This window comes from Alexandromys fortis, unplaced genomic scaffold, assembly GCF_014885135.2.
Source record: "Alexandromys fortis isolate MF-2015 unplaced genomic scaffold, M_Fortis_MF-2015_v1.1 scaffold_21, whole genome shotgun sequence".
NCBI classification, from domain to species: Eukaryota; Metazoa; Chordata; class Mammalia; order Rodentia; family Cricetidae; genus Alexandromys; species Alexandromys fortis.
The window spans coordinates 11,948,471-11,976,067 of NW_026067905.1; the positions used below are offsets into that span (position 1 = coordinate 11,948,471).

Sequence of the window (27,597 nt, forward strand, 5' to 3'; positions counted from 1 at the left end):
TTGGGTCTGGCTTACCTCACTCAGGATGGTGTTTTCTATTTCCATCCATTTGCCTGCAAACTTCAAGAAGTCCTTGTTTTTTACTGCTGAGTAGTACTCTAATATGTATATATTCCATACTTGTCAAGGGTAACTGATTCAAATTTACAGTTTTCTAAAATAAGCCTTGTTAACAGAACCTTTAAAAATCTCTACACTTTTTGCTGGCAGGGGCACAGGCCACCTATGGCAGGTGAGAGAGTGGGCCCCTCTGTCCTGAGAGTACCCCTCACCAGCTGCAGCACTCTGGAAAGCAGACCCTGCACCTCACTGGGCAGTGTAGTAGTGCTGGCCCTGCTGGCAGGAGCGCAGGTGAGCCTGCCCTGAGGTCCCGAGAGTGGGAGAACTGGCCATGCCCGCCTCATCTGCCATGTGGTGGTGAAGGAGAGGGAAAGGTGGCCTTCCCCCACCCCTGGACACCAACGGCAGGCCAGGCGAGAGAGCTGACCTTGCCCTTCCCCAGCTGCAGCACCTGGGAGAGTGGGCCTTGCTTCTCACCTGGGCAGCACAGTAAAACTGACTCTATTTACAGCTGCATGGGTGAGCCGGCCTGGGGAGGCCCCGCGCCTCATCTGCCATAGGTAGAGTGGGCAAAGGAAAAAAGGCCCTCACCCTTTGCCGCCTGTGACAGGTAGGGGAACTAGCACTGCCTCTCACTGCCCACGGCAGTTGGCAGAGTGGTCCCTGCACCTCACCTGGGAAATACACTGTAGAGTGTGGTATAGGTATGGGTAAGTAAGCCCGCCCCTAGGACGAGAGCAGGAGAATCAGCCCTGCCCCCTTGCTCCTCACTGCACTGGTGAGCTAGCCCCAGGCTATGCTGGGGAGCTCACCCTGGTTGAAGATAGGGAGAGCTGGCAGGCTGACCAACTCAGCCAGAACCAGGGCTATTAATTGGCCCATCCCAACATGCACCCCATCTGTGATCTGCTGGAACATGTGAAGGAGCCAGTCCTGCAAACCCAAAGTTTCAGGATCTCCACGACACAGGATAACAACAGGATATCTAAAAGGAGTCCCAGTGAGGGCCCAGTCTTGATAGGTAACAGAAAGCAGAGACCTCCAACTCTACCAGTGACTCATTGCAATGAGCACTTGCAGGTAAAGATGTATGGACTAACGGTTTACTGTGTGACTCACTGTGTCACACGACAGCTTTTATGAAGAGATTTTTCTTTTCTCTCTTTTTTTTTAAGTTTAATTTTGTTTTATATTGGGGGGGTGCAAGGGAACAGATATGAAGGGATGGGGAGATGATTGGGATCAAGATGTGAAATCCCCAAAGAATGAATAAAGTGTTAAATTAGAAAAAAGCCCTTTACATTTGTATTCAATATACTCAGGCAACAGACAAAAGATGGAAGCAGTCAGTCATGTCAAATCTAACAATTTATATGTAACATAAACTGAATTACAAAGAAGGCAATGGCCAACTCTTTGCTCCTTTTGTATATGGACAATTCTCTAGGCCACCACATACTGACAGTAGTAAGGCCTATTTCTTATCATCATACTACTTAAAAATAGATTCGTTTTTCAGAGGAATAATTTCTAAAGCAGAATAACCAAATTAAATGAGCTATGTGTGTTATCAAACTTAAGCTTGAAACAAGTAAGTCAAAACAAATTTAAAGTAAACTTTGTTTTATATACAATAATATTCAAAATTAGATATATTTTTAAGAATGAATATGAATTAATTTTTCTCTCTAAGCAACTAGGAACCTCATTTTCCTTATCCTTTTATAATGTACTTTTACAAAATGTAAGGATTTTTATATGATTCAATTTTAAAACAAACCATTTTGGAAACCTGGTGTTGTCTCCTTAGTCTAATAAAAGGGAGATAAAATAATAAGCAGAGGGCTTAGTGGGTGTTGGCCAGTGGTTCTCAAACTTCTTAATGTTCCTAACCCTACATATGTGGTGACCCCCAATCATAGAATTATTTTTGTTGCTACTTCATAATTGTAATTTTGCAACTATTGTGAATTGTAAATATCTGTATTTTGATAGTGTTAGATGACCCCTGTGGATGGGTCATTTGACCCCAAAGGGGTCACAACCCACAGGTTGAGAACTGCTGGTCTAGTTGTTCTATGGGTACTACCTTAGTTGATATTTATACCATGTAATCACCTTAACCATGACATTAGTGAAGCCACATGGCATGCCCTTTCTTTAGCTTTAGTAAAGATGATGTCTGAATCACCGACTGCCAAGATGGCAGCAAGCCACTGCGGGGCTCTTGTTTACTCCAGGTGATCAACCAAGATGGTGGCACATACTCTTTCTCTTTTCCTAAACAAGGGTCGGATACAAGTTACATGCATGGTAGGCTAGAACAAATTAAGATTATCTATATAAAGACTTTTTAACTCTTAACCCTTTGTTATAGATTTTTAGTAAACCTTTTCTGCTTGGAATTTTATAGTCTTCTTAAACCTCACTTAGAGATCTTGAGATAAAGTTTATACTTTAGTAAAAGTTTTAGAAATATAAGAGGTGGAGTATTTAGAGCATTAAATAAAACCAAGAAAAGGAGTAAGAGATAAGCAACAATGATCCCTACTGGGATTAGTTTACCATTATGTGCTATTTCTAAGCACATAGTGTCTTCTAGGCTGTTCTGTTTTGCTCTCCTTTTCCCTGTCACAGAGTGAGATGACCAGCCTAACCTAGGACAGAGACTTTGGAAAAAACTTTAAACAAACGTGCTTGGGGCAGATGGGCTAAAAATCTAACTCCAGAGCCAACTTTCTCAATAGAGTAGAACTGCATGAAACAGTATCTCAATATTAGCCATACCCAAAGACATTGAATCAAACCTAGTGATCTACATATCCATAGCCAGTGTGTGTGTGTCACTGGGAACAGACAACCAGAATGAAATACTCCCGTAGGTGAGTTATATTCAATTGAGTAGGGTGAGTTATATTCAATTGATTGATTGTGATATTGAGTTTAACTATTATTTCTGACTTCCAGCCTCTAAGATCAGTCTATTTCTGATAACAGACGGTTACAATATCCAATAATAACAGTACATATGGTACAGTCCTCTCCTAGCAATTTTATTGTCTTTGCCTTATGTTCTTTGATACTTTTGTTAGGTAAACACACAATGAATTTGTAGTCTTCAGGGGAAATTTACCTTTTTATCATTCAGTTGCCTTGCTGATCTCAATACCTTCTTCTGTCTGAGGTGAGCATAGCTGCGCCTATTTCTCTTGTTGGTGAGTTATGTCTTTATAGCTGAGTTACCTTTCGTCTGTTTGTGTCTGTGTTTTATATGAATGTCTTTGTAACTGATACATTTATACTATTAATAGTAAAGTGATTATTAAGATGGATTACTAATGTATGCTACCATTTTCTGTTCATTGTCCTTGTTCTGTGTTCTTATTTTTGTCTCTTTTCCTGCCTTTCATAGTTTAAAGTAGGCATTTAATTAGAGTCCTTCTTTTTTCTCCTTACACAGAATGACAATTAGACTTCCTTTACTTTGGTACAATGGGAATACTAAACTTTTTTTAGTATCTTGTTCAGCAGGCCTGTTAGCAACAAATACAATATTGTCTTAGAAAACTGCAGCTACTTCTTTCTTCACTTTGGAAGAATAATTTTTTCAGGTTGCAGAATTCTAAGATAATGGCATTGTTTTCTCTCACCTATTTAAATAACTTATGCCATGTGTCGTGTTTCCGTGGTTTCTGAAAACATGTACTTCTTTTTCTTTTTAAGATTTTTAAAGTTTTGCTATGCTGGGCTGCATAATACCATTTTCATGAAAGCTTGTAATATATTTTGAGCATGAAGCCATTTTTATCATCATTCTCCTGCACTCAGGGAATTTCCTTCTGCCATCCTCTGGGTTCTTTCAGCATTTAGTCATTAACTTTGAGTTTCTTTGGTTTAAATATATCTAACTTGGGACTGGGAGATGACTCAGGGTTTAGGAGCACTCATTGTCACTACAGAAGACCAGGTTTGGCTCTTAGCACCCATGGCTGTGGCTCACAATTGTCTGTGACTCCAGTTCCAGGGGGTCCAGTACCCTTTTCTGAACTACCATGGCATGTATGTGGTATACATACATACATTCAGATGAAACACTAATACAAATAAAATTAATCTTTTAGAAATATGCCTATATGCCGAACAGTGGTGGTGCACAGCTCTCAGCACTCAGGAGACAGAGGCAGGCGGATCTCTGTGAGTTTGAGGCAGGCCTGGTCTACAGAGAAAGTTCCAGGACAGGCTGATCTACAGAGAAACCCTGTCTCCAAAAAAAGCAAAAACAAAACAAAAACAAAAAACATAACAAATATCTGTACCAAAGTGTAATTTTGATATTTTTAGTTTGTTGGGGGCATTTCTGCTGCCTGAAGTTCTCTGTGGATCTTGTTTTGGTATCTGATTAATTTGAGAAAATTTCAGCCATTATTATTTCATAGATTTCTGTGGGTTTTTTGGTCTTTCCCCCTATCTTAGTAGTCCCATTATACATGTTACTTCTTATGTACTTGTTTTACAGTTCTTGGATATTCTATTTTGGTTTGTCAGTCTTTGTTCTAGAGGTTTTAGAGGTTTCTAATGATAGATATCTGTGCTCAGAGATTCTTTTCCTAGACATTTCAAGTCTTCTAATAAGGCTATGTGTATATTTATATATGGTGTCTAAATCCTGTATTAAATTACAGGGTTCTTTAAGACAGAATTTGCATTGTTTTAACTTTATTTTTTTAGCACCTAATAAAATTCTATACAAAAAATAAACATAAAATAAATTTTATGAAATAAATACTACAATATGGAGTATGGTGAAATAAATGCCAATAAAAGGTAAAATTCAAGGGCTAGATGAGTAAACTCCATAACTGTATTTTTATTAGAAGTATATTAATATTTGGTCAGGTCAGTGGCCAGAATCTCATCCAGCTCTAATAGTCTAACTTGAAGCCGGTCATTAAGTCTTGCTTGCTGGCTACATTTCTGAGCACATGAGGCAGCAGTTCCCAGTCTGTGGGTTGCAGTTCTTTTGCGGGTAACATATAGTGTGTGACCATGGTCTGTATCCTGTCAATTATATTTTAAATAAATGCTGATTGGCCAGTAGCCAGGTAGGAAGTAGAGGTGGGACAACCAGACAGGAAGTAGAGGCGGGTCAATGAGAACAGGAGAATTCTGGAAAGAAGGAAGCCCATTCCTCTGGAGTCCTTTCCCAGCCACAGAAGAATCTAGATGTGACTGCCTCACCGAATAAGGTACTGAGCCATGTGGCTAACACAGATAAGAATAATGGATTAATATAAGAGTTAATCAGAAGCCTGAGCTAATGGGCCAATCAGTTTATAACTAATGTAGACCTCTGTGAGATTTCTTTGGGACTTAATGATTGCAGGAACCAGGCAGGACAGAAAACCCCGACAATATCAAACATACTGCATATCAGGTATTTACAGTTCATAACAGCGGCAAAATTACAGTTATGAAGTATTAACAAAATCATTTTATGGTTGGGGGTCACCACACCACGAAGGACTGTATTTAAGGGTCACAGCATTAGGAACCTCTGATGAAGGGGACTATTCTGATGAGACATAGGAATATAGAATTTATCATGAGAACTAATGGCAGTTCTCCATCATAACACCAGTACTGCACTGTACAACAGGTTAGGCAAATGACTGTTTAAATCAATAAAGAATTTTTAAAGATACTTTTTTCTTTTTCTTCAAATATAAGTACTTATAATAAGCTGGAATTTAAATTTAAATGATTGCATCTTTGGCATTTTGGGGATTTTACTCACTCTTTCATTTTCTTTTTAAATTTTGTATAGTTAGTTGTTTCTGGCACTTGAGAGTGAACCCAGGACCTCATACCTATTAACTGCTGAGCTACACTCTGAATCTTACGCACAGATCCCCTTCTGGCTAGCAAAAATAATTGAATTGATCATATACATTTTTCTTCAGTCATTAATGTAACTTTTTCATCTTTTTCTCTTTGTTTTGTTGTTGTTTTTTTTATTTTTCGAGACAGGGTTTCTCTGTGGCTTTGGAGCCTGTCCTAGAACTAGCTCTTTTAGACCAGTCTGGTCTCAGACTCACAGAGATCCGCCTGCCTCTGCCTCCTGAGTGCTGGGATTAAAGGCGTGCACCACCACCGCCCGGCTTCACCTTTTTCTCTTGAGTGGATCAAGTTTTAATATTATAAACATATTCAACTTATGTAAGAGTTCACCTACAAAGACAGAAACACCAAAGTTGTCTTCAACAACCAGATTCCAAGGAGTATGGAAGGATATATCTCAGGCCCTGAAAATAGTATCTGCTGGCCAAGATTGCTATGCCCAGAACAGCTATTTTTAATTAAAGAAGAAATAAATATTTTAAGTACAGCAGAAGCTAAGTTGGTTCATGTTCGCCAAACCAACACTGCAGAGAAAAAGGAATGTTATACATGCAAGAGGTAGGAGTGAAGCCTTTAGAGCATGGAAATAATTTCATTAAAGGGGTAATCAAAAAAAAGAGCAAACCATAAAGACTAATGGCAGAAATAAAGAGCAAACATTAACTCACCAACCAGAAATCAACAAACAAAGCTACAGGATTAGTGCACATCTCTCAGTAATAACCTTAAAGGGTTTAAATAGCCTCAATCACCAAAAAAGAGACACAGGCTGGGTTAAAAAACTAGACTCAACTACTTTTGTCTCTAAGAAACATGTTTAATGGTAAAGATTAAAAGCCAGAGGATAGGAAGCAATCTACCAAGTCAACATTAGACAAAAACAAGTTGCTACAGCTATTCTGATTGCTGATAAAATAGACTTCAAGACAAAATTAGTCAGAAGAGATGAAGAAGGGGGTAAGGGACTAAACTGAAAGGAAAGCAAGGGTGGGGAGCGGGATGAGCCAGCCAGTGTTGGGCAAGGAGTAGAGGAGAGGACAATAAAGAAGGAGAATGATTGAGAACAATATATATAATAACAATATATATAGAGAGAACAATATATATAACAGGCCAAAATGAAGCTCATTATTTTGTATGTCATATCAATAGTGACTATCTTCATTTATCTTGGATTTATGCAACAAATTTTTTATTGTATATTCATTACTTTTGAGGTCATGACAAATTTTCTGTACTTTGGTGGAAGTAACAGGAGATCGTCAAAGAATGTCAAGTATTTTGTTCATTTTTTTAATGTATGTCTGAATAGCTCATACATGATATACTTTCATCAATCAAACCCATTCCCACTCCCTTCCAGCTTCTCCCAAAACTTCATCACCACATTTCCCTCTCAATTTGATCTACTCTTCTTCCCCCCCCTCACCCCAAAATCTATTGAGTCCACATAGTACTGCCAGCTTGTGCACTGTATATGGCAGTCCCCTGGAGCATGGGCATCCTATCCCTGAAGAAAACTGACTCTGCTTCAGCAGCCGACAGTTGCCTGTATCTTCTCTACTGGCTAGGGTTGGTACCTCGTGGGCCTTCCCCATCCATGCTGGAATTGGACTGGCTTGATCTGGTGCTTGAGGTCACAGAACCTGTGAGTTAACGTCTCAGTATTTTAGTGATTTCATAGATGGTCTATATTTCATGTAAAATAGTTTATCTGCCTTTGATTTTATAAATAACAATATCTAAAGTGATGTGACCAAATTTTAATAACACTTTGAAGATTAACAATATAGTCTTTGTACTACTTAGTTAACTCTTTCCCCATCCCCCTCTAGCAATATCTTCAGTTTCCCCAGTAAGACTAAACACCTTCCCACTTCAGGGACTTTGCTCATGACGTTATATTTACCCACTTTTCTTTAGTTTAGGAAATCATTAGGTGTCATTTCTATTGAAATTGCTGGTAATATTTTCATAGAAAACATTTGTGTGGTTTATTGCTGTTTTAAGTCTATTTGTAAACTTATAGGTTTTTTTTCTGCCACAGATAGTATAAAAACTAGGATTGGTGTTATCAACAAGTTTAACTACCTCAGTTTTTTACAGTACAAAAAAGACTTTTATCGCATTACCAAGAAGTAATTTTATTTACTTTATTTATTTATTATTTACTTAATTTTATTTGATTAAGAACTGAAAGCTAGATTCTGTCCCAGGCCTTCCCTTTCGATCTAAACCCCTTTTGCAAGTTTCTTGTGGAAGGCAAGGTTCCCGAGTAGTTCCCTCGCCCACCACTCTGCCTTTTCATTCTAGGGATTCTTCAGCAAGCGCCTGAAAGGTTCCATCAAGAGGACCAAAAGCCAGTCAAAGCTTGACAGAAACACAAGCTTTCGACTTCCATCCCTTCGCAATGCAGATGACAGGTAGGATGTGACTTGTTTTAAAAAAGACATCAGATGCTAGAGTTGATTATTTACTTACTTTGAGATAGTGTCTCAGTATGTAGCTCTAATTGACCTGGAGTTCATTATATACACCAAGTTGGCCTTCAATTACAGAAACCCAGCTGCCTTGGCTTCCTAAGTGCTAAGGTTAAGGGTGTGTACACCATGCTTAGCACAAAGTGGATTTTGATAAGACTCTTGAACCTTTTACCTTTATATCAGTGACAGAATAATCCAGTACAAAATTTATTTTTTTGTCTTGCTCACATTGAGACAAGGTACAAAATGTTGACTCAGCATTCAACCAGTATAAAATTCATATAATTATTAGAGTTTGGAGCTATATAAGTTTTTAATAATAAGATACACTGTTTCTGTAAAGTCAGGCTCTGCTGGTTATCGGTAAATTCTTTTTCTTTGATCATCACTAAGTGATAACAGAGATGATAACCAAAAAAATGTTTAGTGCTGCTGGGCGGTGGTAGCGCACACCTTTAATCCCAGTACCAGGAGGCAGAGGCAGGCAGATTTCTGAGTCCGAGACCAGCCTGGTCTACAAAACTAGCTCCAGGACAGGCTCCAAAGCTATAGAGAAACCCTGTCTCAAAAAACCAAAAAAAAAAAAAAAAAGGAAAGAAAAGAAAAGAAAAATGTGCTATACTGGATACATATGATTATCTTATTCAGTCTCTATGATAAGTGTGATCTTATGCTATAGATAAAGAATCTGATGTGCAGAGATATTAAGTAATGTTGTCCAAGATCATATAGTTTATAAATAACAAAAATGATACTTGCCTGTGGGATTTTTCCAGCGTTCATGCTCTTTTTTACTATACTGTTCTGTATGTGTAGCATATAAAATCAGTCTTAGTGGTTTATAGTCACTTGTGGAAAACACAGTTTGGAAAGAATTTCAAGGATTTCAGTAGTTAGAACTGCTAACCTAGTAAACATTGCATGTTTAACTCCCTGAAGATACCATCCTTTTGAAATAATTGAGTATATTCTCAGATGCATCTTACTGTCTCACAGCACTCATAGTTTTGGAAATGTGTCAGTGAATCATTGCCATCGCCAGTGCTTACTTTTTACTCTCATTTTGTAGTTGAGGAATTGGAGGTAGGAAGACTGAGAAACTTGTCCAGAGTTAAGCAAGTCATAGACATAGATTTAAACATGGCTGTCTTTCATATTTGATATTGTCATTATACTTGAGGATTTGAGGTTAATGTTTTTCTAGTTAGTGACTGTTTTCTGCCACCTTTCTCACAGACAGAAATTAAAATGATAGACTTGCCAGGCAGAGAATTTTGAGTTTTATTTTAGAATTATTTTTATACTGAGTTTTATCAGATCTTATCTGTGGACCACATAGGAAGTAGTGAAATTTAAAAGTCTGTCTAGATGTACCCATTGGAACTGGATTCCACAACTCTGTATTTGATTGGTTATAGTTTTCTGTAATGATCTCTGTCTGTTGCAGCGTTTTCTTTGATGAGGGGTAAGGACTACAGTTATCTGTGAATGAAAGGACAAATACTTAGGACGTAACTAGGGATTATGAGGTTTAGTAAAGTGGTTGTTATCGATTCTTCACCAAGATCCATGGCTTCACTAGCTCTTGTAGTTGGCTGGGTTAACAGTACCAGTTTCCCTCTTGTTGAGGGGAATTAAAAATTAAAAAGCTGCTGCTTTCTGCTGAGGTATATATGCCACTACTGCACTCTTAGTTATTAAGATGGTAAGAGCCAGAGCGTCAGGGAGTTTTCTGTGGGACTGTGTATCTTTCATTAAGATCAGTAGCTACACACATAACATTTCATTAACATGACTGCCCAAACATAAACTGAACAAGGAAAACAATATACAGTCCAAAGGGGGGGAGGGGGAGGCAGGGAGAACACCACGAGGCCTCAACTCTACACAAAGAACTATAGAATGCTGAGACCAGGAGAAATTGTCTTACCCAGTGAAGAACACATCATTTAGTCATCCTATACCAAATGGTCAGCCCTGAAAACATGCATACAAGTTACATTATATAAACCAAGCAGGTTATATTTAGGAATATGTATGCATATATGCATGTGACAACAGTTAATGAAGAATGAGGTCATGGATTTGAAAGACAGCAAGGAGTATATGGGATGGTGTGAAGGGAAGAGGGAAATAATGTGATTATATTATAATCTCTAAAATAGATATTTTTTTAAAAGAGAAAAAAGGAGGGCTGAAGAGATGGCTCAGGGGTTAAGAGCACTGGTTCTTCTTCCAGAGGTCCTGAGTTCATTCCCAACAATCACATGGTGGCTCACAAGCATCCGTAGTAGGATCCGATGTCCTCTTCTGGCATAACACGTAAATGCAGATAGAACACTCATACATTAAATACACAATACATACATACATAAATATTTTTTAAGTAAGAGGAAAGGAGAAATAAAAATATAATTGAACCAAGAATTCATCATGTAGCCATTTTCACAATATTAATTCTGTCAACCCATGTTCAGTCTTCTAGTATCTTCTTCAGTTCCTTTCTCCAGTGTTTAAAAACCTTTCCTTGTAGATACCTTGCATTTCTTTCGTTAGATTTATTCAAAATTTGCAGTATGATTTGGTTTTGTTTGAGGCAATTGTGGATGAGATTGTTTCTCTGATTTCTTTTTTTAGTATATTTATCATTAGTATATAAGTATCATTAGTATATAATATACATTCGTACATAAGAAGGAATGCTGAGTTTTGCATGTTAATTTTTGATCCTTCCGCCGGGCTGTGGTGGCGCACGCCTTTAATCCCAGCACTCGGGGAGGCAGAGGCAGGCGGATCTCTGTGAGTTCGAGACCAGCCTGGTCTACAGAGCTAGTTCCAGGACAGGCTCCAAAGCCACAGAGAAACCCTGTCTCGAAAAAAAAAAAAAAAAAAAAAAAAAAAAATTTGATCCTTCCATTTTACTAAAAGTGTTTAGCAGATTAAGTGTTTCCTGGTGGAGTCTTTAGGGTCCCTTATGTATAACATCTTATCTACAAGTAAGGATACTCTGACTCATTTTCCTATGTGTATCCCTTCTCTTTTTCCCTCTCTCCCTTCTTCCCCACCCTTCTTCCTTTCCTGTCCCTCCCCCTCCCCCTCTCTCTCCTCTCTTTCTCTTTTTCTCTTGTTCCAGCTAAGATTTCAACCACTATTGAATAAGAGAGTGAACATCCTTGTCATCTTTTTGGTTTTAGTAGAAATAATTTCAAGTTTTCTCTTCATTTAGTATAATGTTATCATGAATAGCCTTTATTGTGTTGTGATATATTCCTTCTAGTCCTTCTAGATTTCATTAAGAACCTCTTAATTGTGTAATTTCTATCTGAGTTCATTTGTGTGAAATACTACATTCTTTCATTTGCATATGTTGAGCTATCCCTACAGCTCTGAAACCAACAAATGATCTCTTTGATGTGTGGCATTCAGTTTGCAAGTATTTTGTTTATAATATTTGCAGCTCTATTTATCAGGGAAATTATAATTTTGTTGTTGTTATCATCTCTATTTGGTTTGTACTAGGTAATACTTGGTTTGTACAAAGAGTTCAGCACGTATTCTTCTATGCTTTCTATTTTATGGAGTAGTTTGAGAATCATCAGTATTAGTTCTTCTGTAAAGGTCTGCTAAAATTTGCATCCATCTGGGTCTGGACTCCTTTTAGCTGGGAGATGTTTTATTACTGCTTTAATCCAATTGCTTGTTAGAAATGTGTTTGTTTGTTTGCTTTTTGTCTTGGTTTAATTTGGGTATGCCATATGCATCTAAACTTTGTCTGTGCATTTCACATTTTCCAGTTTAGTTGACTGAAAGTTTTTCAGATATGTCCTTATGATTGTTTAGAATTTCTTCTGTAATGCACTCCCTTAGGTTTCCTTTTTATTGTTTAGATATATTTATTTTTGTGTTTATGAATGTTTTGCCTAGATGTGTGTTTGTGTATCACATTTGTGCAAAACTTCCAGAGGCCAGAGGAGTGCCCTCTTGGTGTTCTTGCTCCCCTTGGAACTGGAATTACAGATAGTTTTTAACCACTTGTGGGCACTGGACATTAAACCCATGTTCTCTGCAAGAGCAGTCATTGCTCTTGACTGCTGAGCCAGTTCTCCATCCCCATTAACTTTATTAAATAGGATCTTCTCTCTCTTTTGGTGAGTTTAACTAAGAATTTGTTGATCTTTTATATCTTTTCAAAGTGCCAACTCTTCCTTCCATTAATCTTCTCTGTCTCTGTCTCCCTCTATCTCAGTACTTTCTACACAGATCTTACTTCTTTCTGTCTACTAAAAGAATGCGTCTTAGCTTGACCTTGCTTTTCCAAAGCCCTAAGGTGCACTATTTAGTTATTTACTTGAGAACTTTCCAATTTTTTTCATAATGTAGGTACTTTTAGCTGTAAACTTTCCTCTTAGATCTGCTTTCATTGAATCTCATAGGTTCTAGTATGTTGTGCTTTAATTTTTGTTCAATTGTAGGAGTATTTTTTCTTTCTTTATTTCTTCAATGATCTATTAATAATTAAAAAGTTTATTATTTAATCCCCATATATTTGTATATGTTCTGGAGTTCTCATTGTGTCCTAGTTTTAATTCCATTATGATGACATAGAATAAAAAGTTATTTTAATACTTCTGTATTTGATACTATTCTATCTGTGTCTTATTGTATCATTCATTTTGGAAAAAGCTTCTGAGAAGAATATCGATTCTTTAGTGTTGGGATGGAATTCTACAGATGTCTGTTAGTCCCATCTGACTTATGCTATTATTTAGACCAGAGGTTCTATTTAATTTTTGTCAGTTGGTGAGAGTGGGGTATTAAAGTCACCTATATTATTATGTTATAGTTGATGTGTGGATTTATATCTAGTCGTTATTTTATGGAATTGTGTGGACCCATTCTTGGTGCATGGTCTAGTTTGACCCTCTTTGCTGTGGAAAAAACAACAACAACAAAAAAAAAATAAACACCGACCAAAACCAGCTGGCAAGAGAAAAGGGGTTATTTCCACTTTTACTTTATAGTTCATTATTCTGTAGTTCCAGGGCAAGAACTCAAAGCAGAAGCTTGTAACTGAAACAAGCCGTGGAGAAATGCTGCTTTTTAGGTTGCTTTCTGTTGCTTGCTCACTCTGCTTTCGTATACTTCCCAAGGCCTAGGAAGAACATAAACATTCAGTTTTTAAGGTTATACATAAAAGTCTGCTTTTTGTCTTTAAAATTAACACTCAAAGCAGAAATATGAATACTAGTAAAACTAGAAAAATCTGAATGAACCATGGACTATTTAAGATTAAATGATCATATATAATTGCTGTATAGAAGGAATTTCTGAAGTCTTACCACCTAAGATACAGAACGAACTACTAACTGAACACAGTATATTTTCCCCTCACATAAAAGTCGAAGTCTGCCATCCTTAGGATCTTCAAAGATCTCCTCATGAACACAAGATGATTGCTGTAACTGTGTTATGACATCTATGTTTCAAACATCTAAAAAGAGGGACCCTTATCAGAGTATTGGTTACTACCAGTCGAATTATCTCTTTTTAAAGGAATTTCCATGAACTGCTCCAATGACTCCTGTTTGTTTATTCCTAACTTTTTTTTTTTTTTTGCAACTGAAACTGGAAATGTTTGTATTTGGATACACTATGGCCCCAATAATGCAAGAATCTGTTCTTAAATTCTAACTAGCATTGGCCATTGAGGGTTGATTTAGCACACATACTTCCATAATTCTGGAATAGTTCAGATCCTGCCTTCCTTTAGAATATTAACATTCAAGATAGTCTTATCATATAGATTGGAGAAACTACACACCCACAAAAGGATTTATAGTAGTGACGTTTGTGTTTCTCTGTTAAAATCCCAGGTGGTAAGTACATGCCAGACAAAAACATCCATATAAATATATGTACATAAGTGTTCACAGCAGCATTATTTATAGTAGTCATGATTACCAAAGTGAACATGACCCACATGACCATCGACAGATGGGTACACAAACATATCCCCATATTAGTCATCCACAATAAAAGAATGGAATACTGAAACATGCTGCAGCATGTATGACTGTGTTTAAACGTGAAAGCATCATGATTGAAAAATATTTGTAATGGACTGGGGTATGATACCGCCTAGCATACATTTCATCCCCACCACTGCAGAGAGAAAAACTAATCACAACTTTAGTTTCCCCAATCTGTGTGAAGCTGTTATCTTGGATACTAGCCTTCTAAATATTGTGTTTCCTTTTGTAGAATATGAAAGTGGCAAAAATAGGAAAATTCATAGATATTAATAGTTGCCAAAGACAGAAGATGTGATATATAGAAAAAGCCAGTGAAAGAGGAGTAACTTGAGGGGCATTAAGCTTCTATTTTGAGTGGTAAAAATAATTTAAGCTTAAATTTTGGTGATGATTGCACAGTTCTAAATATATTGAAAATTCTATATACTTTAAATGGTTGGATTTTATTGTGTATGAGTTCTTTCTTAGTAAAGATGTTTAAAGAAAAACAGCTGGCCAGGAAGACTCTGCAATGGAGCTCATGAGTCTGTGAGCTCATTATAGTAACAGTTTCTGCTGAGCTCTTTAGTGCTTTACTCTTACACATACAACCAGGTGTCTTGTAACTACCAAAGAAATACAACAAATGAAAGACAGAAACCAAAATAAACAACCGAAGAGACCTATATTCATAGCAAAAACAACTTTACAAGTAAAATGAATTATTTTTTAAAAGATAAGACTGTATACCTATAAAATAATAACAAAGTAGCAGAGGGGGAAAACAGGAAGAAAGATCTTGAAAGTTAACATGAAAATCAAGTCACTGTCACAGGAAGTGTAGCAGAAGGTAGAAGAGTCAGAAGGGCAAGATAGTAGAAGCCAGTGAGGGCACATATCACCAAACCTGATGACCTAGATTCCATCCCTGGAACATCCATGGTGGGAGGACAGAACACACTCCAAGTTGTCTTCTGACTTTCACATCCCCTACAATTAAATAAGTAGTATAAAGAATGAAAGAATCCGTGTACAAGATTAGAAAAAGGAACAAAGACTTTAGGGATGAAAATGTCCCATGACAAGAAAACAAATGTGCAGACTGGGGACACCTCTCCACCCCCAGTTCCCAGTACAGTAAATGATAAAGACCCCTGAACAGAAGCCTATCTGTCTATAACATCGCAAGATATCAGATCACCAAGATTTTGTTTTGTTTTGCTTGTTTGTTTTCTACCCTTAAAAAACTTCTATAAAGAAAGCAGTAGGTTGCATGCAAAAGAAATGGGGATGGGGAACATAGTAGTAAAATGGGATGACATTAGAATTTTTGGTAAAATTACTGAACCAGAAATCTGAGGGGACATGTCATTAAAATTATGAAAAGAAATGTTTTTTCAGCACAGTTCTCTAAAGTTCTTAAATGTCAAGCTAAGGAGTTTAGACTCTAGTCTTACAAGCAGCAGAGAACCTGTACACTGTTCCCTAGAAGTAGCATAAAACAGTGCCGTGGATGGAGAAATCCAGCACTGTGGAGTATGCAATTTCAGATTACCTGCTCTGTAGACACCAGGCTTGGGGTGCTAGTTTTTATGAAGCTACTGTAAGATACAGTGAAGGCTCTAAAGAAGGGCTTGGCAGTAGAAAAAGACAGAATATAAGGAATACTTTAGAGAAAATGTAGAATGTCAAAGTCATTGTTCCAAAGTCATCTGATCAGTTAAAACCCAAGAGTATCATTTTCTAGAATCCATATGGGTTGTATTTTGACTTTGAAAGTGTGCCATGTAAGAGGGCATGGGATCATGAAAAGACTGATTCTTTTACCTTTTGTTCAGAGGCACTTAAAACTAGGGGATGATGAAAAACACTGGGCCTATTACATTGCCAGATTTTCAAGTATTTGTTACCAACCCTACATTTTGGGATTTGGTGAATAGACACAGGAGTAGAAAGGAGGCAAACAGTCTAAGTACCACCTTAGTTTTCCTTTATGGTTGATGAACATGGCAGATGTTTGTATCTTGCTTCTTCCTTCAAGGAATTTTCATCTCTAAGGAGAATTTTCAAGGAATCCTTCAGGGATTTTTCATCTCTAAGGAGACTCTCACCTATAATTTCATTCTAGGAGTTCTTATGGAAAAGGGGTATATACCCATGCAGGGACACAGAAGCCAAAGGTTAATATCAGGGGTCTTCCTCTATCATGACCACCATATTTTTTGAGATAGGGTCTTCTCCTGAGCCAAGAGCTCAGCAATTGGACAACTGCAGCTTCTCCTGTCTCCATCTCCTGTCCCTGAGACCATAGCCATGCACCACTGTCCATTTCATTGACGTGGGTACTGGGTTGCAGAATGCAGTTGTCCAAACTTACACCGCAAGCAGCTTACACATTGACCACCTCACCAGCCCATTCTAAGGAGGGGTGTTTGTTTTTGTGGTCTCCAAACTCTACAAAGAACATTCATACTTTCTTTGCACTGACAGCCACTAGAAATTAGAAACACAGACCATTTTGAAAGCTTTAACATTCCTGTTCCACTACCAGTACTTAGTCATTTCTCGTCATCTAGCTACCCAGAAAGAATCAAACCTCATCCCGTTTCCCCTACCTATATCCATTGTAGAGAACAAGGATGTACCTCATCATTTTCTCAAAATTCACTTCAACAAAAGTCTTTTGACTTTTTCAGTCTCTAGTCACCCTCTGTAATCTTGATCTAACTGAGGGGTTCAAGGTAGTGGAACTAGTCCCAGAACATCTCCTTTATAAACACTACATCCTGTCATGGACTTCACTTTGGCTTATCACCTCTCTTTATCTCAGTATCACAAATGAAATTTCAATTGTAATATCTTACTGTATGTATAATAATTTATTGTAATCATTAGCATAATATGCAAAATACAATAACATGGCTCATTCCTTCCCTAACTCCCAGCATTATCTCTTATGAACTCCATGAAGTCTTTCATTTATAGTATTTCCCATAGTGTTTTGTATTATTGTTCTGCTTTTTATTCTTTTCCCAAATGATAGTCCCTGTTCCCATACTCTGTCCTGAGTCTGGTTTAATTTTAGTACATGCTCATATAACAATACCCAAGTCAGAAATCATATGATCCCTGACTTTTGTATTCTTTCCACGTCTCCAAGCCTCTACCTGACCACCCATGGCTAATTGTGAATGACTTATAGAATGAACTGCACTATAATAGATATACTCATATTTCTGCTTGCTGTACTTTTTGCATGCTGATAATTGTGGTTGATAGGTGTGGCAACTGGCTAGGATTGTAATTGCTTTTCTCCCTTGGCAGCTTGCATAGTGTTTTCTGGAACCATGAAAGCTAGACCATAGGAAAGAGGCCTTTAGTGCAGACCCAGCTTGAGTCATCTAAGTCATGTATCCTAAGTGTGTTGTGTCTTCAGCATTAGAGGCCCACCCTCAATCCCTGAAAGACAACATTGTAGAAAACCACAACAGGACACATTGCAGAGCTCAGTGTTTTGTGGGGAGACCAGTCCAAACAGGTCTATATCATAGCTCCTGCCTCTGTGGCTCAAGGAACATAGTAGAAGAGAAGGCCAGAATCCTGGGAAGAAATGACAGCAATGTCAGTGGACCTGTTAATGTGCAAGGGGGAGTCCCTCCCCTAGAATACAGGCAACTACTGACTGCTGAAAGAAGAATTAGTGTCCCTCGAGGACGAAATTCCCTTATTGGTTGTCCAGTGCAGAGTGGTCAGCCCTGAAACCATATACACACAAACAACAGGCTCAGTAGGAGATAGATAGATAGATAGATAGATAGATAGATAGACAGACAGACAGACAGACAGACATATAATCAAAAAGAGGATAGCAACTTGAGAGTGGAAGAGTGTGGGAGTGGCTGAGAAGAGGAAAGGGGAGGAGTGATGTATTTCTATTTCAATTAAAAATATTTTTTAAAGGAATTTTAGTATTTCTACCCTTCAACTGGTCTATTAGTTAAGTTGGGTTCTGGGTATAATTTGGTTCATTTTGATATATTTGCTAAATTCAATATACCTGTGTTTATATTTGTTTTATTGGTATTAGTAGGTTTTAATTCATTTGCAATTGAAGGAATAAGAAAATTGTATTATAAAACGTCTCTATATATATTAGAGACAGTGGAATTTTTTACTTATCAGATTACACTTTGGTTTTTATAGCCTCTTTCTATGCCCCCTTCCTTGAATGTGTACATATATACATGTTAAAGTAGCTATATGTTTGACTTTTTTGTGAGATAGTGAGCCATGAGGTTTTTATTTTAGGGGATGATTCGTGCTGCAGATACCCTGCTTTATCTGTATCATCTGGACTCATTAGACTATCCTGTCTGGAGACTGAGCAGGGAGAAGGAAAATCTGCATTATGTACTTTGCTTCTATAAGCACATCTATGTGGCTAACATAAAAATCAGTAGTATAAGCAATAGAAAGTGGTTTCACCTACAGCAAGGAGGCCAGTGTAGCTAGCTATCAAGGTTCTCAGAAAGTGGGTTTTGAGTACACAATAGAACACTAGTGAGTGATTACATAGATATATACATACATACATACATACATACACACATACACACACACACAGCCTGTGAGGGACAATTAAATTACAATACAAAAGAGTTGCATGTTTTTCAGTAGATAGAATCACTTGGAAATGTTCAGAAAATATCATATTATAAAACAGTAAAATCCCGAGAACAGGGGGGATTCTTTTCTTGTTGTGAGATGAGATCTCAGTTTAAAATGTGATGAGAATATTGAGACACCCAAGTTTATTAATTACTACTTGGTACATTTCAGAATAAATATCTTAAAATGCGTGTTGGTTAAACACGAGTGTCCTGCAGTGCTCAACTACTGGCGCAGATCCCTTCAAGAACTCAGTGACACAGTTCAGACTCATAACTGCCAACCAAGCAGAAACTCACCTGCACTGAGTCCAAGATTTTGTGTGGCAATAAGCATTTTTAATGAAAAGTTTCCCAGTTCCTAAATTTGGAACAGAATCTGTAAACATGTGGCAGATTGAGCTAGCCAACCCAAGCATTATTGGAGATGTAGGGGAAACGTGACTTTTAAAAAAATCACATGGGTAGGATGAGAAAATCCAGCTGTGTTTATTTCAAATCGCACTAATCAGAGTTCTTTTACTCTTTTCCTTTTGCATCAGTGCATCCCCATCCCCCAGCCGTTCACTTTTCTCGTTTAAGACTGACTTTAAGTAGTGATGAAGGCTGAAGCAATAAACAGACATTTGCTGTGGTAACTGAAAGTCTCTCCTGTAGTGTATGTCCTAAATCAGTCAGAAGCAGCAAATCATCTTCATTGGCAATTAGATTTTTAACACATCCTAACCCTTTCCTTCACAGTCCATAAGTTGACAAAGAAATCAAGACTCTGCTGACCTTAAAATAGAAATGTAGAGTATGGTGTTCCTTAATTAATGTAAAATCGACCTCTAAGAAGCAATTTCCCAGTTAAATTAAGGAACAGTCACATTGGAAGCCTGCATTATTCCTATGTGGTGTTTGCAGTAGTGGTAATCAGAAGAGCCAGGCCAGGAGTCAAGGAATGCACATTATCTTGATGAAGACCCTTGTCAAGCTCCCCTTGGAAAAGCTTTAAACTCATTATGCTACCAATAAATACCCATTCTGTTCCATTAGAGGAGTAAACTGATGGCACCAGACTCTAAAAGTCTAGTTAGAAGATCTGTGAAAAATCAGTTCGTGCGAAGGTACGGGAGGAGGTAACATGATCAGAGGTGACCTAGGGTTTCTGAAGTCATAATTGAAATGTTTGGACAGATAATGCCTCCTTCCCCCACTCTTGCCCTAGCCATCCCCAGGCTGTTTGATCTTTTGTTTACTATAGTCACGCTTCTGTGGGAGTTACTTCTCAGAGACACTGTCTTCTTGATACAGGAAGAACCTGCTTATTTATTCAGCAGTAATGTTGAATATGGTAGACTTTGGCTATCAATTCATGGTGTTGTATCCTCGTTTTGAACTATAGGAGATTCTGAACTGGGTATTAATTATTGAAATTTCGGTAAGCATTTTAAGTTATCCAAATTATCAGATGATTAGAATGGGCTTTTATAGCAGCTATTGGAAGGTGGACTACACTGCAGAATATTGGGGAAAAAATTATTTCGTTTAACTTTCTTTAAAGTTAAACCAGATAAATCGTGCAAAAAGAGACTTTTAACTAGGGTGGGCACTGCAAAGGAAACAAGTGAGAGATTGTACTTGCAAAAAGCCATAGAGGGACTACCACCATCTAGTGAGAGGGTAGCTGACAATCACATGTAACAAGCTAAAACTTCCTAGATCTGTTCCTGAGTAGTTTTTAGTAAGCCATTCCCCACCCCCAGAGATGCCTTTATTAGCCAGCTTTTGACTGAGAACTTACTGATGGGAATGAGCCCTTACCGCCCCCTCCCTTCTGTTTGAAAACAGTCACCTTTGCCTTGTTTGCAGAGCAAGCTCCCTCAGTCTTGCCAGCTGCAGCTTCTCTCTGCTGCTTTCCAGCTCTAATCTTCTTAAAGGTGTAGCTCCATGGCAACAGGCCCAGCCTTGAGCCCTGGAACCTTGTTTGTATTACCTGAGGGGCTAGATGCAGCCTAGAAAAATAGCGGGATGTCACCTGCACTACCGGGCTTGGATAGTGAGGACTTGTTCGATTGTTTTTGTTTCTGTCCTGCTTCTGTTGAAGACTTGAATAACACCTGAGAGGCATTTGTGCACAGATGGCATCAGTGGCATCAGTAACTGAAGGCAGAAGGGACATCATCCTCAGCTGGCTCCTGTCTTCTACACAGAGTTGTTTTCTGAGGTGTAGTCCAGGAAGTGACTTGCTGCACCGGGACATGCGGCACCGCTATGGTTTGGGGTTGCACTGCCAGGGGGCTGTACAATTGCTTCGTGTAGGTAGACATTTATTTTGTTTTAAATAAAATTAGCTTATATTTTAATTTTTTGGAGATTATAAAAAAACAAAAGACACTTTGTCATAGCACCTGTTTTACATATCTCTTGATTATCCTAGAGCCAAAGAGGCTTTTTCCTCCAGCAATTCCTCCTGGAAAAGAGAACTAAAATTATTATTTTCTGTTTGTTTAGCAAAGATGATGGTGTCCTGTTTATCCATCTGGTTTCTGATTCAGCATATTCAGAAAGGCTGTTATGAGAAATTGTCGTAAGGTTTTAAAAGATAGCATTTAGTTACTTATAATTGTGCTGTATTTGTACCATATAACTTCAAAAATGGTTCCTTATCCAGAACTAAGGGAAATGAATACAAGTACTGCTTTGTTGTGTTTTTATGACACTATATTTGGTGACTTTTGTCCCTTTAGTACACTTTGCATTATTAGTGGGAACTACTATGTTGCCCTTTTTACTTTAAAAAAAAAAAATGCTATCAGAAGACAGGGTTTTTTTTCCAGCCTAAACTTTAGTCATTACTGCTTTGTTTTTGTTAAAACAACAGACTAAATTATTCTTATTGCTTAAGATGTTTCCTATTTATGGGGTTTGATCAAGTGGAGTGGAGACAGAAGGTAGTGGATTTAGTGCTAGTTTTCAGTTTCCTCTTTCTCCATCGTTTAGCTCACTGCTCTTCTGGCAGTGCGTGCTACAGCTCATCTCAGTGGTATCCTTGTTCCTAGCAAATGAATAAAGCTGCGTGTTTAATACTTTACCAAAACAAATGTCTTTACACAGACATTTCTTTATAGACTTATTATTAAGTGCTACTTGAATTATAGGGGTGTCTCAATCAATAAGTGTGATAATTATTGACTAAAACTGTGTGACCGTACTTTTTTGGATTTGGGAAAATTGTTTTCCATCATGTTTGACTTCATTAATTTTTATGATAGGAAGGCAATGAAGTAGTAACAAGATCTAGGATACCCACCCTTCTTTTTAAACAACCAGGAAAATAGAATCAGCCAAGACACCTGCCTAACAGTGTGAACTGTTCTCTAGGGAGTTTGGCTTTTTTTTTTTTCTCTTTTTTTTTAAAGTGAGGTGGGGAAGTTTCCTCTAGGCTTTCTATTCTTATTATACTGTAAAGCATCGGGAACTCCATATTGAGATGGAAATGAGGTTGTTTGAAAGACATTCCTGTGCTCAAAAGCTGTCTTTCCTGAAGTCCCTCTCACTCCCCTGGCTGCTTTCTCTTGCTCACTGTGTGTGCTGGGCTGGGAGTAGATCTCCCAGAGCACAAAGCAACAAACGAGGATTCAGCCATTGTTAGTGATACAAGAAGATAAATGATGTGTATCGTCAAATAAAATAAGAAAGAATGTCTTTTGACAGTACTTTTGCATAAAAAGTAATAAAGAATTCTGAATAGTGTGTATTTCTCCATTTTCCAATACAGAAATGAGACTGAAAATAACATCTGTATAGGAACTTAAAGGTCCTTTGAGATTTGTAAGATTATTCTGTTTTTGAAAAGGCGTGTTCATGAGTGTGTTCATATATGCATAGTTATGTTTACCCATGAATGTGGCTGTTAATACTGTTGTTATTGTACGATATTTATTTGTTCCTTCTTTTATTTTTCCCATTACACTTCTGTAGTTTTTTTTTTTTTTTTTTTTTGGTCTCTTTTCCTTAATGTAACACTGCCTCAAGTATTCTCTACTTTTAGGGCTCGCGGTCTGCCTAAACTGAAAGAGTCTCGTTCCCATGAGTCCCTGCTGAGCCCGTGCAGTGCAGTGGAATGTCTGGATCTTGGTAGAGGGGAGCCAGTGTCAGTGAAACCACTCCATAGTAGCATCCTTGGACAAGACTTCTGCTTTGAGGTAAAAAGGAAAAAGAATTTCAGAAAGAAGGGAAAATAGTTGACAATAATTTGACTGTTACACTGTTGTGTTTCTGATTTAATGTCTTAACTAGTTTTCAGTTCCTGAAACTTTTCTACTTATAAGGGAAGAGTTGAAAATCTGTCAATAGAATTATATTTGTAATTGAAGTTATGAATTATTATCTCATACCTTTGCCTTTGTCTACTTTAAAAACTTAAGCACTTAGTACATTGTCAGAGTAGGTTACAAGATTACAATAGTTTCTCAAACTAATGTGTTATCTTTTAATATTGATGTCACATACTGTTATTTAATCCCAATTTTAGAAGAGTTTGGAGAAAACCCACCAAAATTACAGTTTTATAACTATAACATGATCAGTTCTTGACCTAGGACCATCCCTTGTTTGTTTTTGTAATCTCCTGCATGTTTCTAGACCAGTAACTGCCCTCCTCAGCCACATGTCAGGGCCTCACTAACCTTCTGGAGCTAGGAACTGCCTTTTCAGACACAACACACCACCTGATCTGGTTCACTGTATTATGACCCAAGAGTGTAAGTGAGCAGACTGTAGCTTGGAGTAGGTCATTTATATGTGATTATTATTATTATTATTATTATTATTATTATTATTATTATTATTATTACTTGTTTAAAATGCCTTTAACTTTTCCTTATTTGCAAAGCTCAGTTCAGTAGCTTCTACTATGGACATAGTACATTATGTCAGATGTTATAAATGACTGGAAATCAATGGGTTAATTACCTCCTGGAGGAGAAATGGATTCCAAAGAGTGATTCCTTTGTACTGATGCCTTTCAACTTCATTTAGTAGCCTTCAGTAGCATTGTAATGAAGCCATTTTATGAAATTAAATGATCTTACAAACATTCCCTTTTTAGTTATTTTTATTAGCTCAAATGAGCATATTCATTTATAGGTTATTTTAGATATGGCCTTAAATGTTTAAATTTTTTGTTTCTCTGCACCATAGGCCAAATTGTAAATGAGCTTTTTTTCTCATAGTTGGAAATAAGTATTGATGCGACTTAGAGAATTTAAGTAAAGATATGACAAAATTAATATATGATATTATATTATAGTAGGAGTTGGGTTTCATAACATGGCCTAATTCTTAAACTTTAGACATTAGAAGATAGACCCCCCCACCACACACATAGTCTTACATCCACATCTCTCATCTCTGTGTTGAAGGTCACCTACTTAAGTGGAAGTAAATGCTTCAGCTGTAACTCCGCCTCAGAGAGAGACAAGTGGATGGAAAACCTTCGAAGGACAGTTCAACCAAATAAGGTAATGGTGGCTCTCGGTGTCAATGTGTCACAAATAGGACATGTATACCACCCCCTCTAAGACTCATGGATCATCTGAGAAGAGGGGGCAGAAAGAATATAAATACGGGAAGGTAAGAGAAGGGCAGAGAAGTACACAGCCAAGGTACTCCTCATCTCATGGCTGCTGTGGCTGCAGACCACACCGCACTGGGTCTGTCAGTCAGCCAGTCAGAGCCATGGACTGGGAGGGTCAGGGCCCTGCCCTCCCTGCTGAACTATTGGCTACTTGCCAATTTCAGGGGAGGAGCAGTTCCAGTTTTCAGGTATGTGCTCACCAGAGGAGTCCATCAGAGTCTAATGGATGGTTCTGAACCCATCGTCACACAGATGTTCTTGATTAAACTCAGTGAGTCTCAGAAAGGTGGGAAGGGGCTATGATGTGTAAGAAAGGGGGTCATGAGGGTGGGAAGGAGATTAAAGAAGGCGGGGTTATGGTAATCAGAATGCACATTACACGTGTATGAAATTGCGAGAACAAATTCATTTAAGTTTTTTTAAAAATGTATCGTTTTGTAAGCATCAAGTTGATAGAAGTCAAATGTAATATCTTAATTTTATGTATCTTAGTACAATGTTGTTGTTGAGACATATCTCACTTATGTAACCAAGGCTGACCTTAAACTTGCAACCCTTTTGCCCCAGCCCTTGCAAGGCTGGGATTATAGACAATTGCTACCACATCTGGCTTAGAGTTTGACAGTTTGAAAAACCTGTATACATGTTAGGACATTTTACACTGAAAATTATCTTACTGAAGACAATATTGTTGTCATTTTACTAGTGGGAATAGAGGCTCAAAAAGCTAATTAACATACCCAGCCCAGCCAGAAGTTAATACATAATAAAAAGTTGTATTAGCAACTTACCTTTTTATTTTTAGGAATTAGTCTAAATTGCTGTTACATGATTATACTTTTTAATCCAAAAAATATGTGTTTCCATAATATTTGTTTTGTTTTCAAGACAGTTTCTGGTGTAGCCCTGGCAGTCCTGGAACTCACTCTATAGACCAGGCTAGGCTCAAACTCAGAGATTTGCATCCTTCTGCCTTCTGAATGCTGGGCTAAAGGCTTGCATCACCACTGCCCGGCTTTGTAAGATTTAAAAAATATATTTTTTAATTACATTTATTTGTGTGTGTGTGTGTGTGTGTCAACATGTGTGGAAGTCAGAGGACAATTTGCAGGGTTGATTCTTTTCCTTCAACAGTGTGTGTTCTGGGATCAAATTCAGGTCACTGGGCTTGGCAACAGGTGTATCTACCCACTGAACTTGCACAGGATTCTTCTTTAGAGTTCTTTGGTTCAAAACAATGAGATAGCAATTCTTTTTACTATGTTGACTGCTCTTAGTAGAGGAACATTAATAAACAGCATTACTTGAGGAAGAAAACATTCTCTTTCTGGTTTGTCAGATCTCAAATTTGCTGTCTCTTTATAGGACAATTGTCGACGAGCTGAAAATGTTCTCCGTTTATGGATCATTGAAGCCAAGGACCTTGCCCCTAAAAAAAAATATTTCTGCGAACTGTGCCTTGATGATACCCTATTTGCTCGTACAACCAGCAAGACCAAAGCAGACAATATTTTCTGGGGCGAACATTTTGAATTCTATAGCCTTCCACCTCTTCATAGCATCACAGTTCACATTTATAAGGATGTGGAAAAAAAGAAAAAAAAGGACAAGAATAATTATGTAGGGCTCGTCAATATCCCCACTGCCAGTGTGACTGGTCGCCAGTTTGTAGAAAAGTGGTACCCAGTAAGTACACCCACACCCAACAAAGGAAAGACAGGAGGACCTTCCATTCGGATTAAGTCACGTTTCCAAACTATCACCATTCTGCCTATGGAGCAATACAAAGAATTTGCAGAATTCATCACCAGCAACTACACCATGCTGTGTTCTGTTCTTGAGCCAGTAATTAGTGTGAGGAATAAAGAGGAGCTGGCTTGTGCCTTAGTACACATTCTTCAGAGTACTGGCAGAGCCAAGGTAAGCTGAAATGGGTGTATTACCTGAAAGTCCTTCCTTACTATGTACAAGGAAATGAAGCTGTGGATACTGGGAGATATTGTGAAAATCCAGTTTAGAATGTTTTCAGAAAAGAAAAAGGAAATTAAGGTTGAGTGAAGGAAGTCTATTAGCAGGTCTGTAAGATACAGAGATTTGTAAAGTAAAGTAAAAGGGAGGGCTAGCAAATACTTACTTGTAGTTTATTTTTGTGAGGGTAGATACCAAGGCCGCAGTTGCTTTCGTACCCCACGACATGAATTCTGTTGTTGTTATTGTTTTCTTTTTTGAAACATGGTCTCACCATATTGCCCATTCTAGCTTCAAACTTAATATCCTCCTGCCTCAGCCTCCCAAATCCCAGAATTAAAGGTGTTACAAGTGTGCAACATCATGCCTAGCTGAAGTTTTTCTGAAGTACTAAATGTTGTATTTTAAGATTAACTGATAACTGTATGTCAGTGGTACCGAAGGAGATAATCAAAAAAAATGTGCTGAGTATAAGTCTTCATGGAGTTAACATCTGTATCTGAAATGGAAACACAGGGGTGCTATACAGTTAGTTGGCAGCTGTTTGGTCACAATCTTTCATCTACATGGAAATGAAAACTGGGAAGCTAAAGTAACATCTAACATGTGCCAGTAACTGTTAGGTGATGAAAGTGTGTCTTCACTGGATGTGTTAGGCAAAATAAACATTATCTTTAGTCTTTCAGTTTTCTGGAGAAATTGTATCAAGTAATACAAAAGTGGATCTTTGATTATAGTAAGAAGTGCAGAGGGTAAAAAGATAAGTAATATTGTGGAGGTGTGGAGCAAGGGGAACTGACAAGCAAGGCTCTAGGGAAATATTAATCCAGGAGGGCTTCATGGAGGAAGCAGTATGTGAGCTGAGAGCTAACCGTTTCCAGAAAGTA

The 27,597-nt window shown here is 37.8% G+C and overlaps 1 protein-coding gene across 4 annotated transcripts in view; it reads left to right on the plus strand.

Annotated features, from left to right (window-relative positions):
* Nucleotides 1-27,597, plus strand: part of Rasal2 (RAS protein activator like 2) — a 287,249-nt gene that overhangs the window by 220,515 nt on the left and 39,137 nt on the right. For all 4 annotated transcript variants that reach the window (XM_050135132.1, XM_050135131.1, XM_050135134.1 and 1 more), the window contains 4 exons: nt 8,272-8,381; nt 23,156-23,309; nt 24,528-24,626; nt 26,108-26,662. In XM_050135132.1, the coding sequence (XP_049991089.1) occupies nt 8,272-8,381; nt 23,156-23,309; nt 24,528-24,626; nt 26,108-26,662 (918 nt within the window). The remainder of the gene's footprint in view (nt 1-8,271; nt 8,382-23,155; nt 23,310-24,527; nt 24,627-26,107; nt 26,663-27,597) is intronic.